The 12,885-nt window shown below is 37.0% G+C and overlaps 1 protein-coding gene across 4 annotated transcripts in view; it reads left to right on the top strand.

Annotated features, from left to right (window-relative positions):
* FBXL20 (F-box and leucine rich repeat protein 20) overlaps window positions 1–12,885 on the top strand; it is a 98,447-nt gene that overhangs the window by 54,892 nt on the left and 30,670 nt on the right. For 3 of the 4 annotated variants that reach the window (XM_012186029.3, XM_060395581.1, XM_004012838.5), the window contains exon 3: window positions 11,805–11,859. In XM_012186029.3, the coding sequence (XP_012041419.1) occupies window positions 11,805–11,859 (55 nt within the window). Of the gene's footprint in view, window positions 1–11,804; window positions 11,860–11,929; window positions 11,950–12,885 lie in introns of those variants that run through there. The other variant, XM_042255920.2, reaches the window with a different exon arrangement.

The following is a 12,885-nucleotide window of genomic DNA, read 5'->3' as shown; positions in this document are numbered from 1 at the left end:
ATTATCATGTAATATGTTATGTGTATGTATGAGTTGGTAGATGAATTTTCTGAAGTTAGATGGAAAGAATGAATTGGCTGGAGTTGTTTGTCTAAAGTAAATAATCATGCTGTATTGGGTCCCTTGGAGTACTCCTAAGTTTGATGATTTTCTGGGAGGACTCAAGGCTCAGCATATAGTCATACTTATAGCTATGATTTATTACAGGGAAAAGATACAAAGCAAAGTCCACCCGTATGTCTATCCAACATATTGTACTCTTTTCCTCCTACTAAATAAAACTTCGCTTGTTTCACTAAAAAAAAAAGGCTGAATGGAGTGAAATAGGAAACCAGGTTTTGCCTTTAAGAGTCCTTTCCCAGTGGAGTCACACAGGGTGTGCTTAATTCCTCCAAAAATAAGTTACAGCAAAAAAGTAAAATGTCTACCAAGGAAGCTTAATGGGGAATAGTGGAAAACCTCTGCAATCCAAATTCTCAAATGCCATCCAAGGTGCAACAGTGCAAGCAACATTTGAAAAAGGGCCTTTCTAATAAGGATAGGCCTGCTATGTTAACTCTTTTCTGTATACATGCTGTCTTATTATATTCTATCCCAGGAAGCTTACAACACTGATGATATCTAGTATTTTCATTCACTTTAATTGCCAAGAGTTCTTGGTGGATAGGGGAGTGTGTTTTCTTACTTTCAAGGGCATACTGGTTAGGAACATCAACTCTGAAATCTGAACACCTGCATTTTGTCATTTACTAGCTGTAAACTGAAGATTTTAATACCTACCTTTTAGGAAGGTACTAAAATCCTCCCTAGTGACTTAGTGGTAAAGACTTCGCCTGCCAATGCAGGAGAGGCAGGTTCAATCCCTGGATTGAGAAGGTCCCTTAGAGAAAGAAATGGTGAGTTACAGTCCATGGAGTCATGAAAGATTTGGACACGACTTGGCAACTAAACAACAATAAACAAGGATCAAAAGGGTTGATAAATATAAAGTACTTCCTAGAAAGCATGCCCAGCACATAGGAAGTGCAATAAAATGTCATGTATATTACTGTTAATTCTATTTTTTAGTCATAAACCATAAAATGATGTAACTAGATACTCATACTACCAAAAGTGATCATCTCTCACCTTTAAGATGCATTGGCAGAAAAAAAAAAAAAAAAGATGCATTGGCAGATGTTCCTGAATCAAAGAACAGATGTTTCTGAATCAAAGAAATTGCTCTTACTGACCATTTCGTTTTCTAGTCTTCTCAATTACCCAGAACAAATCAGAGAAACAGAAAGCAAGCTGGAAGATCAAATGTGCATTTTACTTGAAGGATACATGCCAGCTATTTCTCAGTTCCCATTTACTCATTATTTATTTTTTTCATTAAACACAGTTAACACAAATTCAATTATGAATATCCGTAAATAAAAATGGGATCGGAAGAGTTATGTTGATAGAAGGTCACTGAGTTTATTATTAGCAATCTGGCAATAAGAGAGAATATATAAAAACTAATTTTAAAAGCAAGCAAAAGCAGGGAACTTTTCTGGTGGTTCACTGTTTAAAGCTCTGAGCTTCCAGTTCAGGGGGCACCTGGTTGGAGAATTGAGATTCTGTGTGCTGCACGGTGTGACTTAAAAAAGGAAAGGAAATGAGAAAGAAAAAAAAAAAAGAAGAAAACCAACAAAAACAAACATGTAGGATTGAGAAGAGTAGTGGTTCCCAGATGGGAAAGATATAAAGGGGTTGGTCAACTGTATGGTGAATTAATGGAAAATAAATTTCGGGTGGTGAGCATGTGGTAGGGTATACAGAAGTAGAAATACAGTGTTTTACACATGAGGCTTACACAGTATTATTAATCAGTGTTATATCAATTAAAAATTAATAGTAACATTCAAAAATATTACAGTACAGGGTTGTTTATTTAATGAAAATAGGTTTTAGTCACTTAGTTACTCATGAGGATTTTACTGAATAGAATGATAATTGATGTTCTTTATGAAAGCCATGAGATACCAAAAAATAATTAAATTGTGTCCCCTTAAACCTTTGAGGGGGGCAGGAATTCATGTGATACATTTTGTTTCATACCGATTTTTAACACAGTAGTTACATACATGGCTCTATAAACATAAGCAAGTGTTTAGGCTGTTTTTTGCCATACCAGTATGCATGATGCATTTTCATTTAAGTTTGCTACTGCAGTTTCCTTGCTGAGAGAATAAAAGAAGTGTATTTTTATTCTACATTAGCAGAATGCTGAAGTTCAATAATTACTATAGGCCTCATTCTTGTCCTTTGTAGTCCTTCAACTTTCTTTCTTTTAAAGAATTTGTTTCTGTAGAGCAGTTTTAGGTTTACAGTGAAATGAGAGGAAGTTAGAGAGGTTTCTCATGTGCCCTCTTCACACATGCAGGCCTCCACCCCCATTATCAACATAACCCACCAGGATGTTTTTTGTTTGTTTGTTTGTTTGCCAAAGATGAACCTATATTAACACCTTACAATTATCTTAAGTCTGTAGTTTACCTTAAGGTTCACTCTTGGTGTTGTAGATTTTATGAGGTGAAATGAAGTCGCTTAGTCGTGTCCAACTCTTTGCGACCCCATGGACTGTAGCCTACCAGGCTTCTCCATCCGAGGATTTTCCAGGCAAGAGTACTGGAGTGGGTTGCCATTTCCTTCTCCATAGTTTTATGGGTTTGTAAAAATGTGTAAGAACATATCCATCATTACAATATCATACATAGTGTTTTTACTGCTGTAAAAATCCTTTCTGCTTTGCCTGTTTATCTCTCTCACTGTTCATCCTTGTTGTTGTTCAGTCACTCAGTCGCGTCCGACTTTTTGCGACTCCATGGACTGCAGCCTGGCTTCCCTGTCCTTCACCATCACCCACAGCTTGGTCAAACTCATTGAGTTGGTGATGCCATCCAGCCATTTCGTCCTCTCTCGTCCCCTTCTCCTCCTGCCTTCAGTCTTTCCCAGCACCAGAGTCTTATCCCAGGCAACCACTTTCTTTTTTATCTCCATAGTTTTGCGTTGTCTGGAATATTACATAGTTGGAATGTCCTTAAACCTTACTGTAGGAGACATGCAGAGTACCAAACATTATGTTGGATATAGAAATAAACAGGACTTTTTGTCCTCAAGAAACTCAGTGAGTAGTAGAAAAGACTGACAGGAAAATAATCAATCTAAAGGTATGATGGAGGTTTGCCTAGAGCAAAGCTCACGTGTAGGACATTACAGCCAACCTTAGAGAGTTCAGAAGATGCTTCCAAAGAAATGAGACATGAGCTGAGTCATAAAGGGGTAAGTAGTGATTAACTGGATGTTGCAGGAGAGTAAGAAAGAGCATTTCAGATGAGATTATTGTTTCCTTTTTGTGGACAGAGGCAAAGGGTTTTTGATTCAGGTATGCTACAAAGATTTGAAGCTCAAGCTCTTTTGCATAATATACAGTATTGTAGTTTAGGATTTTTTTCCCCTAAGGCTTGCCTGGCAAACAAAAACTCTTCTTTGTGATATTGTTTATATTGGAGAATTCGTGCACTTTGCATATACAGTCCATTAATAAATTGGATGCTGCCTGTCTCAAACTTCATCTCTTGCCTGGTTTGTGTGTTTCTTCATAATTGCCATTTGTTTGTTTGTTTGTTGGCTATGCCATGTGACATGCGGGATCTTAGTTCTCCAACCAGGGATGGAACCTGTACCCCCTGCAGTGGAAGCAAGTCCTAACCACTGGACCACCAGGGAAGTCCTGCCGTTTGCTGTTTTAGTATTTCCAAGCCTAACACTCCGTTGCCTGAAGGAACTACAACAGCAGTAACAAAATACTCTTGGGGAGTGAATTGGCTGTTTTATTTTAGTTCTGTTAGAGACTTCAGCTCTTGCTTGGCTCCAAATTTTCTTAGCCAGTAACAACTCTCCACTGTTGCCTTGTTGTCTTGATGAAAGTTACTCAGTTGTGTCCGACTCTTTGTGACCCCATGGACTACACAGTCCATGGAATTCTCCAGGCTAAAATACTGGACAGGGGAGCCGTTCCCTTCTCCAGGGGATCTTCCCAACCCAGGGATCGAACCCAGGTCTCTCATATTGTAGGCACATTATTTACCAGCTGAGACAGGAGGGAAACCCTGATATCTTGGTAGCGATGGGCTATTAATAAGATATGTATTGGGCACATTGCCTTTATATAGGTTATTTATGTATGTGGACACAAAGCTGTTTGTCTTTTGAGACTGAGAGCCACTTGACTATGTGAAGATACTATTTTTTTTTTTTTCAAGTCCTTTTTGTCTTCCTATCATTATACATCCTAGTACATGAACTCCCACCAGGCTCAGCTTGATGTTGTGGGGCCAGTTTTGAATCGCCCTAAAGTCATGACTCTGTCAAGATTGGGGCCATCTTGAGGACCAAGGAGCATGAGTATCCTGGGAATATAACCCTAGAAGAAAACATTATTTGGAAAATAATCTTTTAACAATCTCTTTGTTTCCTGAAGTTTGTGTTTTCTCTGTGTTAATTGTGTTATTGTTCAAGGCTTGGGTGCAGGAGTTAGCTTACAAAATACAAGATGACCCAATTAGATATATATAGCTGATACTAAGCCAGTGGTTATTATATGTATTTTTACTTCTTGCCACTCCCTTGAGTTTTAACATATTTTTTACTTCCTTTTTTCCCCTTTTTGTTTTTAAATTATTTTAGATTTACTGAAAAGATTCAGAAGTAGTTCAAAGAAATTCCATAAAACTTTTACTTGGATTCCTCAAATGTTAACTTTTGACATTATTTTTTTCTTTAACTATTTGGGTTAAGTTGCAAACCATACTTTTTACCCAAGACTTCACTGTGAATTTTCTTTTTTTGCTCCTTCTTGTTTATTTATTTATTTATTTATTTTATTTTTAGTTTTTTATTTTTTAAATTTTAAAATCTTTAATTCTTACATGCATTCCCAAACATGAACCCCCCTCCCACCTCCCTCCCCATAACATCTTTCTGGGTCATCCCCATGCACCAGCCCCAAGCATGCTGCATCCTGCGTCAGACATAGACTGGCGATTCAATTCACATGATAGTATACATGTTAGAATGTCATTCTCCCAAATCATCCCACCCTCTCCCTCTCCCTCTGAGTCCAAAAGTCCGTTATACACATCTGTGTCTCTTTCCCTGTCTTGCATACAGGGTCGTCATTGCCATCTTCCTAAATTCCATATATATGTGTTAGTATACTGTATTGGTGTTTTTCTTTCTGGCTTACTTCACTCTGTATAATCGGCTCCAGTTTCATCCATCTCATCAGAACTGATTCAAATGAATTCTTTTTAACCGCTGAGTAATACTCCATTGTGTATATGTACCACAGCTTTCTTATCCATTCATCTGCTGATGGACATCTAGGTTGTTTCCATGTCCTGGCTATCACTGTGAATTTTCTAAAATCAAAACTTTCTCATTTATAAACACAGTACAGTAATTGAAATTACTGTAATTTTGAAATACACGTTGATGTGATACTATTATGTCGTCTATAGACCTTAGGCGATGGCACCCCACTTCAGTACTCTTGCCTGGAAAATCCCATGGATGGAGGAGCCTGGTGGAGTGCAGTCCATGGGGTCGCTAAGAGTTGGACATGACTGAGCGACTTCACTTTGACTTTTCACTTTCATGCATTGGAGAAGAAATGACAAGCCGCTCCAGTGTTCTTGCCTGGAGAATCCCAGGGCCGGGGGAGCGTGGTAGGCTGCTGTCTATGGGGTCGCACAGAGTCGGACACGACTGAAGTGACTTAGCATTAGTATTAGCATAGACCTTGTCCCTATTTTACCAGTTATCCTATGCATGATCCTATTCTTTGTGTTCTTTGTAGTACAAGGCAAGAAAAAATATTTTTCTTTCTGATTCAGGTGGCAGTCCAAGATCACAGGTTGCATTTACTTGTCGCTTCTCTTCAGCTGGCTTTAATTTTGAATAGGCCTTCAGTCTTTCTTTGTCTTTTATAGCCATTGGCAATTTTGAAGATTCTTTGCAGAATGTCCTTCATGAGTAAATTCAGTTGGCACAATTTTGTAGGAATACCACAGAAGCGATACAGTATCCTTCTCATTGTTTGTGTGCTGTGCTGTGCTGATCGCTTCAGTCATGGCCGACTCTTTGTGACCCTATGGACTGTAGCCCGCCAGGCTCCTCTGTCCATGGGATTCTCCAGGCAAGAATGCTGAAGTGCATTGCCCTGCCCTCCTCCAGGGGATCTTCCTGGCCCAGGGATCAAGGCCACATCTCTTATGTCTCCTGCATTGGCAGGTGGGTTCTTTACCACTACTAGCACCACCTAGGAGGCTCCCTCGTTGTTCATATCATAAGCATAAGATGTCTCTGTCCCATTACTGTTGATGTTAACTGTGATCATCAGGTAAAGGTGGTCTCTGCCAGATTTCTCCACTATAATGTTACTGTTTTCCCCTTTCTCATTAGTAAGTGTCCTGTGGTGAAATACTTTGAGACTATGTGAATATCTTGTTTCTCATGAGACTTTAACTCAGTCAGTTAAAGTTTTTGTTTCTTGCTTGAAGCAGTTATTATTGTTGTGGTTACCAAACGGTGATTCTCTTAATTCCACCTTTACTTCTACATTTTACTAGTTGGAATTCTTTAGTAACATCTATATATGCTCATGAATTCCTGTTTTATTCAGTGTGTGGTAATTCCATTTGGATTCTTGTTTTCTGCTCAAAACATTTCAAATTTAGCCAGTGGGAGTCCCTTATGGTTATATTCTATGTTCTTTGAATATGTCCCATCATTCTTTGAATATATCCTTGTATTTCGGCACAAGATACTCTAGGATCTTCTTGTACTTTTCCTGACCCAGTCCTGGAATCAGACATTTTTGCAAGGAGCTCAGGGATGATTTTGAGTGGAGAATGGTATTTAGAAACGAAGATCTCTACCCTAGCTATGTTTATTGCTACTGGACATAATTGCTTGTAGATCTTCTCATCAGATGGAGCTAAGAAATACATGTTTGGAGATGGGTAGTGCATGAACTCATCTTTATGCAATTTTATATGTCTCTATATATAGATGAATAGATAAATTAAACATGACAATTCTGTTACATAACCAGTTTATACTAACACCTCCAATCCTAGTCTAATACCTTCAGGCTCATTTTAGCTCTCCTTTCCATATTTATGGGTGTAATATGACTGTTCTTCTCTAAGGGAGGAATATGACTCTGTCTACAATATAATTACTTATTTACTTAATCTTAGATTGCACATGAAATAACCCATTACACTCTGAAGAATCTAATTAGAGTTCATTATTTATAGTTTTTTGCTATGGGTTCGTTTGTTTTTGGTCTTTTGCCTGGTGATATACAGAAAATACAGAGTTCAAAAGTTACATTGGTTCTCTTTTTTTACATTATTCATTTAAAGTATTTTAGTTCATTTTATTCATCTCTGTGTATTCAGTTTGGAATTGTATTGAATGTATTTATTTGTTTGTTTTTAGCAGATAGGTAACTTGGCTGTCCCCAGACTACAAACTTTGTGTCCCATGTTGTGGGTGGCCCCTGAAATGCAAGTTCAGTTCTTCTAAATTTACCAGCTTGGAGTGTTTCCACCACAGGCAGTAGTCAGAGGTCTCTTGGGGGTTTGGACGGAATTTGTGTTCCCTAACATCATTCTAACTCCCTTTCTCTCCTCACTTCCTGTTGCCTATGGTTGCTCCAAACTCTGCTCTTGATTCCCCTTCACAGGTTTCTATTCAAGTTCTAAGAGCCCCAAGTACAACCTATCCTCAGAATAAAAGCCATGAAAAAAATAAAACACCTGGAGAGTCGCTTGTTCTCTTTTCCCCTTTAATAACTGCCTGCATTTGTTCATCTCTGTTGCCTTCAGATGGGTTTTTTTTTGTTTTTTTTTTTGTTTGTTTGTTTTTTATCTTTTGGCCATACCACAGGGCATGTGGGATCTTCGTTCCCCCACCAGGGATTGAACCTGTGCCCCCTACAGTAGAAGCACAGAGTTTTAACTGCTGGACCACCAGGGAAAGCCCAGATGGTTGTTTTTATGTTTTGTTCACAATTTGATGCTGTATTTAGAAAGTTAGTCCAGTGGAAACTTACTCAGCCATGACCAGAAGTAGAACCGAATTTTGTTTATTTCTGACTTTATAAAACAAACATGATCAGAGACTAGATAGATCTGTCCAACAGGAGATATGTCCCTCCTTCTGCCCCATCCCCATCTTTCTTTTTAAATCTTTAAAATGAGTTCTGACTGAAGAATGATTCTTGACTTTGACTTCTTTTGAGTATTAGATCTCAAACTCAGGCAAATGCCATCTTTGACATTCATTTTTTGTTAGTGGATATGGATTAACCAAAAAATTCCTCTTCATCTAGAGATTTGAATTTGTAAATTAATGAAAAAGCTTTGCTGTTATTCACTGTTGTTATCTCTCTACCCTGGTGTATTTCAGTCCATGATCAAGGGGTTAAAAACATGAAGGTGTAGTTGTGTGCAGTTTGCTTTAAAAATATCTGAATTGCACATCTTTTATAAATGTTTTTGAAAATCATAAATTATCACCTTTATATAATATTCATAAGAATCACCTGGAGAAATTGGTTTTTTAAAAAAATTCTGCAGATATCTGGGCTCCACACTCAGAAATTCTGAATACCTTCTGAATACTTTCTCCAGGACCACGCGCATCTTTTTTTTTTTAATATGGCAATAAGATCTACTTATAATTAGACCCTAACTTCTTCCACATTATATTTCAGAAACCTAGCCAAAATCTTTTTGCTTAAATGGGGAAAATGAGGCCTACTTTACTTAAACTTGGGTGGCCTAAAGCTAGGCCAGTTTTTCAACAGTCTCTTGATAAGACATGGGGAAAGCCTTTTATTGAAGCAGTCAAGTAGGATCCTTCAATAGTAACAGACCTTTCATTCTCCCTCAGTTTTCTTATCTCTTTGATCATAGCCATTCTGGTTACGGATAATAGGTATCCTCAAGAAGGAATTGTGTAAAGGGTTGCATTGTAAAGTACCAAGCCTGAAGATGATGAAAAGCAGTATAGTGTAGTTTTACTGTTCTTGCCTGTCATATAAAAATAGCAGTATCGTTTCACCTTGACTTATCCTACAAATGCATACTTAAAATTACAGTGATTTTTTTTTTTAGTTTAAATTAATGTTAACCATATTTAGAAGGGTAAATCCTCTCTGTGAGCCTCCTCTTCACCATCCTCCATTTCCCCAACCAGCCTCTCCCCTTCTCCAGCACCCAGTCACTGTAACTGAAACTCTAGCATCTTATCCCATCAGTCCCTATATTTGGGTTTCTAAAGGTAACTGTCTCTCCTGTCAACTACTAAGGATGAGTAGAAGTCAGAAGTTACTAAATAATAGCAGACATTTAGATAGACTGTGGAGTAGTTGAAGGGATTTAAGCACAGAGGCTTATCACATCCATCTTGGGCTTCCCTGATAGCTCAGTTGGTAAAGAATCTGCCTGCAATGCAGGAGATCTGGGTTTGATCCCTGGGTTGGGAAGATCCCCTAGAGAAGGGAAAGGCTACCCACTCCAGTATTCTGGCCTGAGAATTCCATGGGGTAACAAAGAGTTGGAGATGACTGAGTGACTTTCACTTCCAAGCACAGAAGCTTATCACATCTATCTTACTAGGAAGCCAAATCAGGACTGGAAAGTCCTAACTGTTGCCATAGAGGAGCACAGAGACTGTCTTCTTTCTCTCTTTAATGTAGCATAATGTCAAACCCAGGTGAAAAGCCAACTGAAGGGAATTTTGACATTAGAACCCCAGACAGTACATTCTAAGAATGGAATTATGATTGTTGGGGTATGTGCTTCAGAGAGTCTCCTAGGTCTACATTTGACCTCTAGCCTGAGGTTTCATGTCTGTCTATTATGCTTTATTTTGTGGAGAACCTTTCTGTTGAAAGGTTACTAAACCTAGTCTAACAAGGATCCATTATCTAAAATTTCTCTCCTGTGTCCCCGCCATGTGTAACATTATATTTATGCAAATTACTTAGGGATTACTGGTGATTTGGCAGAAATGGCATCTTGAGGAATCTCTACAAAAATGATAATATATAGTGGATGACAGGGAAAAGCAGCAGCATTAAGCAGTGTAAGAAGGTTTGTTACATTAGGTAAACTTACTGTTTTAGAAATTGAAGTACCTAGATTGATAGTGTATGTATTTATTTGGGAATGGAGTTTGTAATCAGTAGTTAAAAAGATGGAAATTTTATTTTATTAAAGAGAGTCATCAGGGCTGTAGCAGGGTCACCTCAAGGGATCAAGAAAGGCATTCACACTTTCCATCTATGGACAGATGTAGAAAATACGGTATATGTATGCATTGGAATATTATTCAGCTTTTAAAAAGTAAGGCAGTTCAGATACATGTAACAGCATGGATGAACCTTGAAGACATGAAATAAGCAGCCTGTAACAAAAAGGCAAATACTGGATGATTCCACTCATATAGAAGTGTGTGTAGTTAAATTCATAGAGAAACAAAGTAGAGTGGTGGTTGCCAGGAGCTGGGGGAAAGGGAAATGAGGCGTCCTTGTTCACTGTGTACAGAGTTTCAGCTTGGGAAAATGAGAAAGTTCTTGAGATGGCTAGTGGGGTGGTGGTTATGCAGCAGTGTGAATATACTTCATACCGTTGAACTGTACATTTAAAAGTGGCTAACTGGTAAGTTTCATGTTATGTATATTACCCAAATTTAAAAATAGTTTTAAAAAACTTTGTTTACAAAATATACATAACTTTCTGTCTGATATAATTATTAACTCAGTCTATTCCAAGTTCTAAACTGTGATTGACAGCCTCTAATCAGCAAATAGTTTGTTCTGTTACAGTAACTTGGAATAGAAAATGTAGCCTTCATCTCCAGATTGATGCTTCTTGACCTCCATTTTGTAACACTCCAGTATCTCCAGCTATTTCAAGGAATATCATCTTTAAAGTACATGCTATATTGTACCTTTTGCCACCTGCAGAAGAGCTTCGCTTGTTATTCAGATCAGAATGACCTTTAAAGGTATTCATGAGTAAAGAGACCTTGAAGCTCAAGTGACCCATTCACTTTATTCCCAGGATGCTCTGACCTGTTTTTATGGGTGGCTTATGGTATAGAGAGTTATCGTTCTTTAGGCAAGTTAATTATTTCAAATAATAATGCTTCAATAACATAAACTCTCTAAGAGAGTCTCTACAATAATACTAAACTGACTAAGACTGAAAAAATTTAGCTGGTGTTTCCTGACATTGATGTGTTACTGAGTTTTACAATTTCCCAAATTGGAATTAAATACATAGAGATTTAACATTTTATAGTTGCTAATTTTTAGGTGTTGCCAGTATTTTATTTTTTTCCCTTCATAACTGTAAAATTCTTTATAAAGATAACCCTCTCCTAGCCTCTTTCTTTTGATAATCATAGTGTGGAAATTGTCTTTTTACTTTAAAAAATGTATTAGAAATATTTTATCATCCTTCGATGTGAATGACTGAACTTGTACTTAAACATAACATTATCAGGTAAAAGGTGACTTTTTCCCCTATGTTTTATATGGGTAGTATAAATTGCTTCAGCTTTTTGTGTGATTATTAAAAGGATTTCTGTCTTTTTCTGCATGTGTTAACATAGCCAATTATTTATAGGCAAAAATCAAGAGAAACTCCTTTGTCATATAATGTATAGTAAAGTTTTTCTCCATCTCTTTTTAGGATATTTTCTTTTCTGGATGTTGTTACCTTGTGTCGCTGTGCTCAGGTCTCCAGGGTAAGAGTGGCTGACATGATGAGAAGAGCATTCCTTCCTGACATTAATGATAATCAGCTTCTGTAGCAGACGAACCATTTACTTCAGATGGTAGTTGTGTGTTATATTTCCAAGGATGTTTTTGCACCCATGGCATATCTAAACCCATGTTAATTCTGCAGTGGAATTCTACTATATATATTGTTTCTAACCTTAGTTTTTTGAAACTCTTGACTATTCCTATAATACGTACAGAGGAAGCATCTTCAAGGAAAAAGCATATTAAACATGCAAATTAAAAAGATTAGACTTTACTTAGAACTGTAATAATACAGTGTTTCATTATGTTTTCCTACTTCATTTTATGTATATACATGGAAACCTTTTGATATCTCCTGGTATTTTTTTCTCAAAAGGTTATAACTAGAATTTAATTTTTAAGAAATTATAGCACAAACCAAATTCCTTTCTCAAAGTCAGTTTCTGCATTATTCTTATTTACAAACTTTTGACAGTTGACATTACTGTGACAAAACAGTGAAATATCATAATCTTATTGTTGCCTCTAATACTAAGAATAGAATCTCTGTTGTGGGAAAATTACATTATGAACCATTCCTAGTCTCTTTTGTAATATAGATATATAATAATTAATCAAATGAGTGAATACATATAATTACCACCTTTTTATAAAATGGACAGTGGCTTTTTGATTGTTCAACAAATATTTATTGAGAACCTACTATATGCCAGGTATAGTTGTATGTGCTGAGTATGTAATATGGTTGGTTATATCAGAGTATTTATCTTTGTAAAGACAGATTTTCCTTCAAGTTTCCAACACCAATTTCCTCAGGGGAAAAAAAAAAAAGGCACAAAACTTAGCATAGAAAATTCATGTTATCTTGCTAACTTTAATATAATTTCTACATCCTAAAAGCCATACTGAAACTTTATCAGCTATTTAGGAAACAGGCAGTCATATTTTGATGATTTCTATTCATGACATTTCTGTTCCTGGTGTCTGAGTCGTTGCCTTAGTCATAG

This window comes from Ovis aries, chromosome 11, assembly GCF_016772045.2.
Source record: "Ovis aries strain OAR_USU_Benz2616 breed Rambouillet chromosome 11, ARS-UI_Ramb_v3.0, whole genome shotgun sequence".
Taxonomy (NCBI): domain Eukaryota; kingdom Metazoa; phylum Chordata; class Mammalia; order Artiodactyla; family Bovidae; genus Ovis; species Ovis aries.
This window is presented reverse-complemented; position numbering and strand designations above follow the sequence as displayed.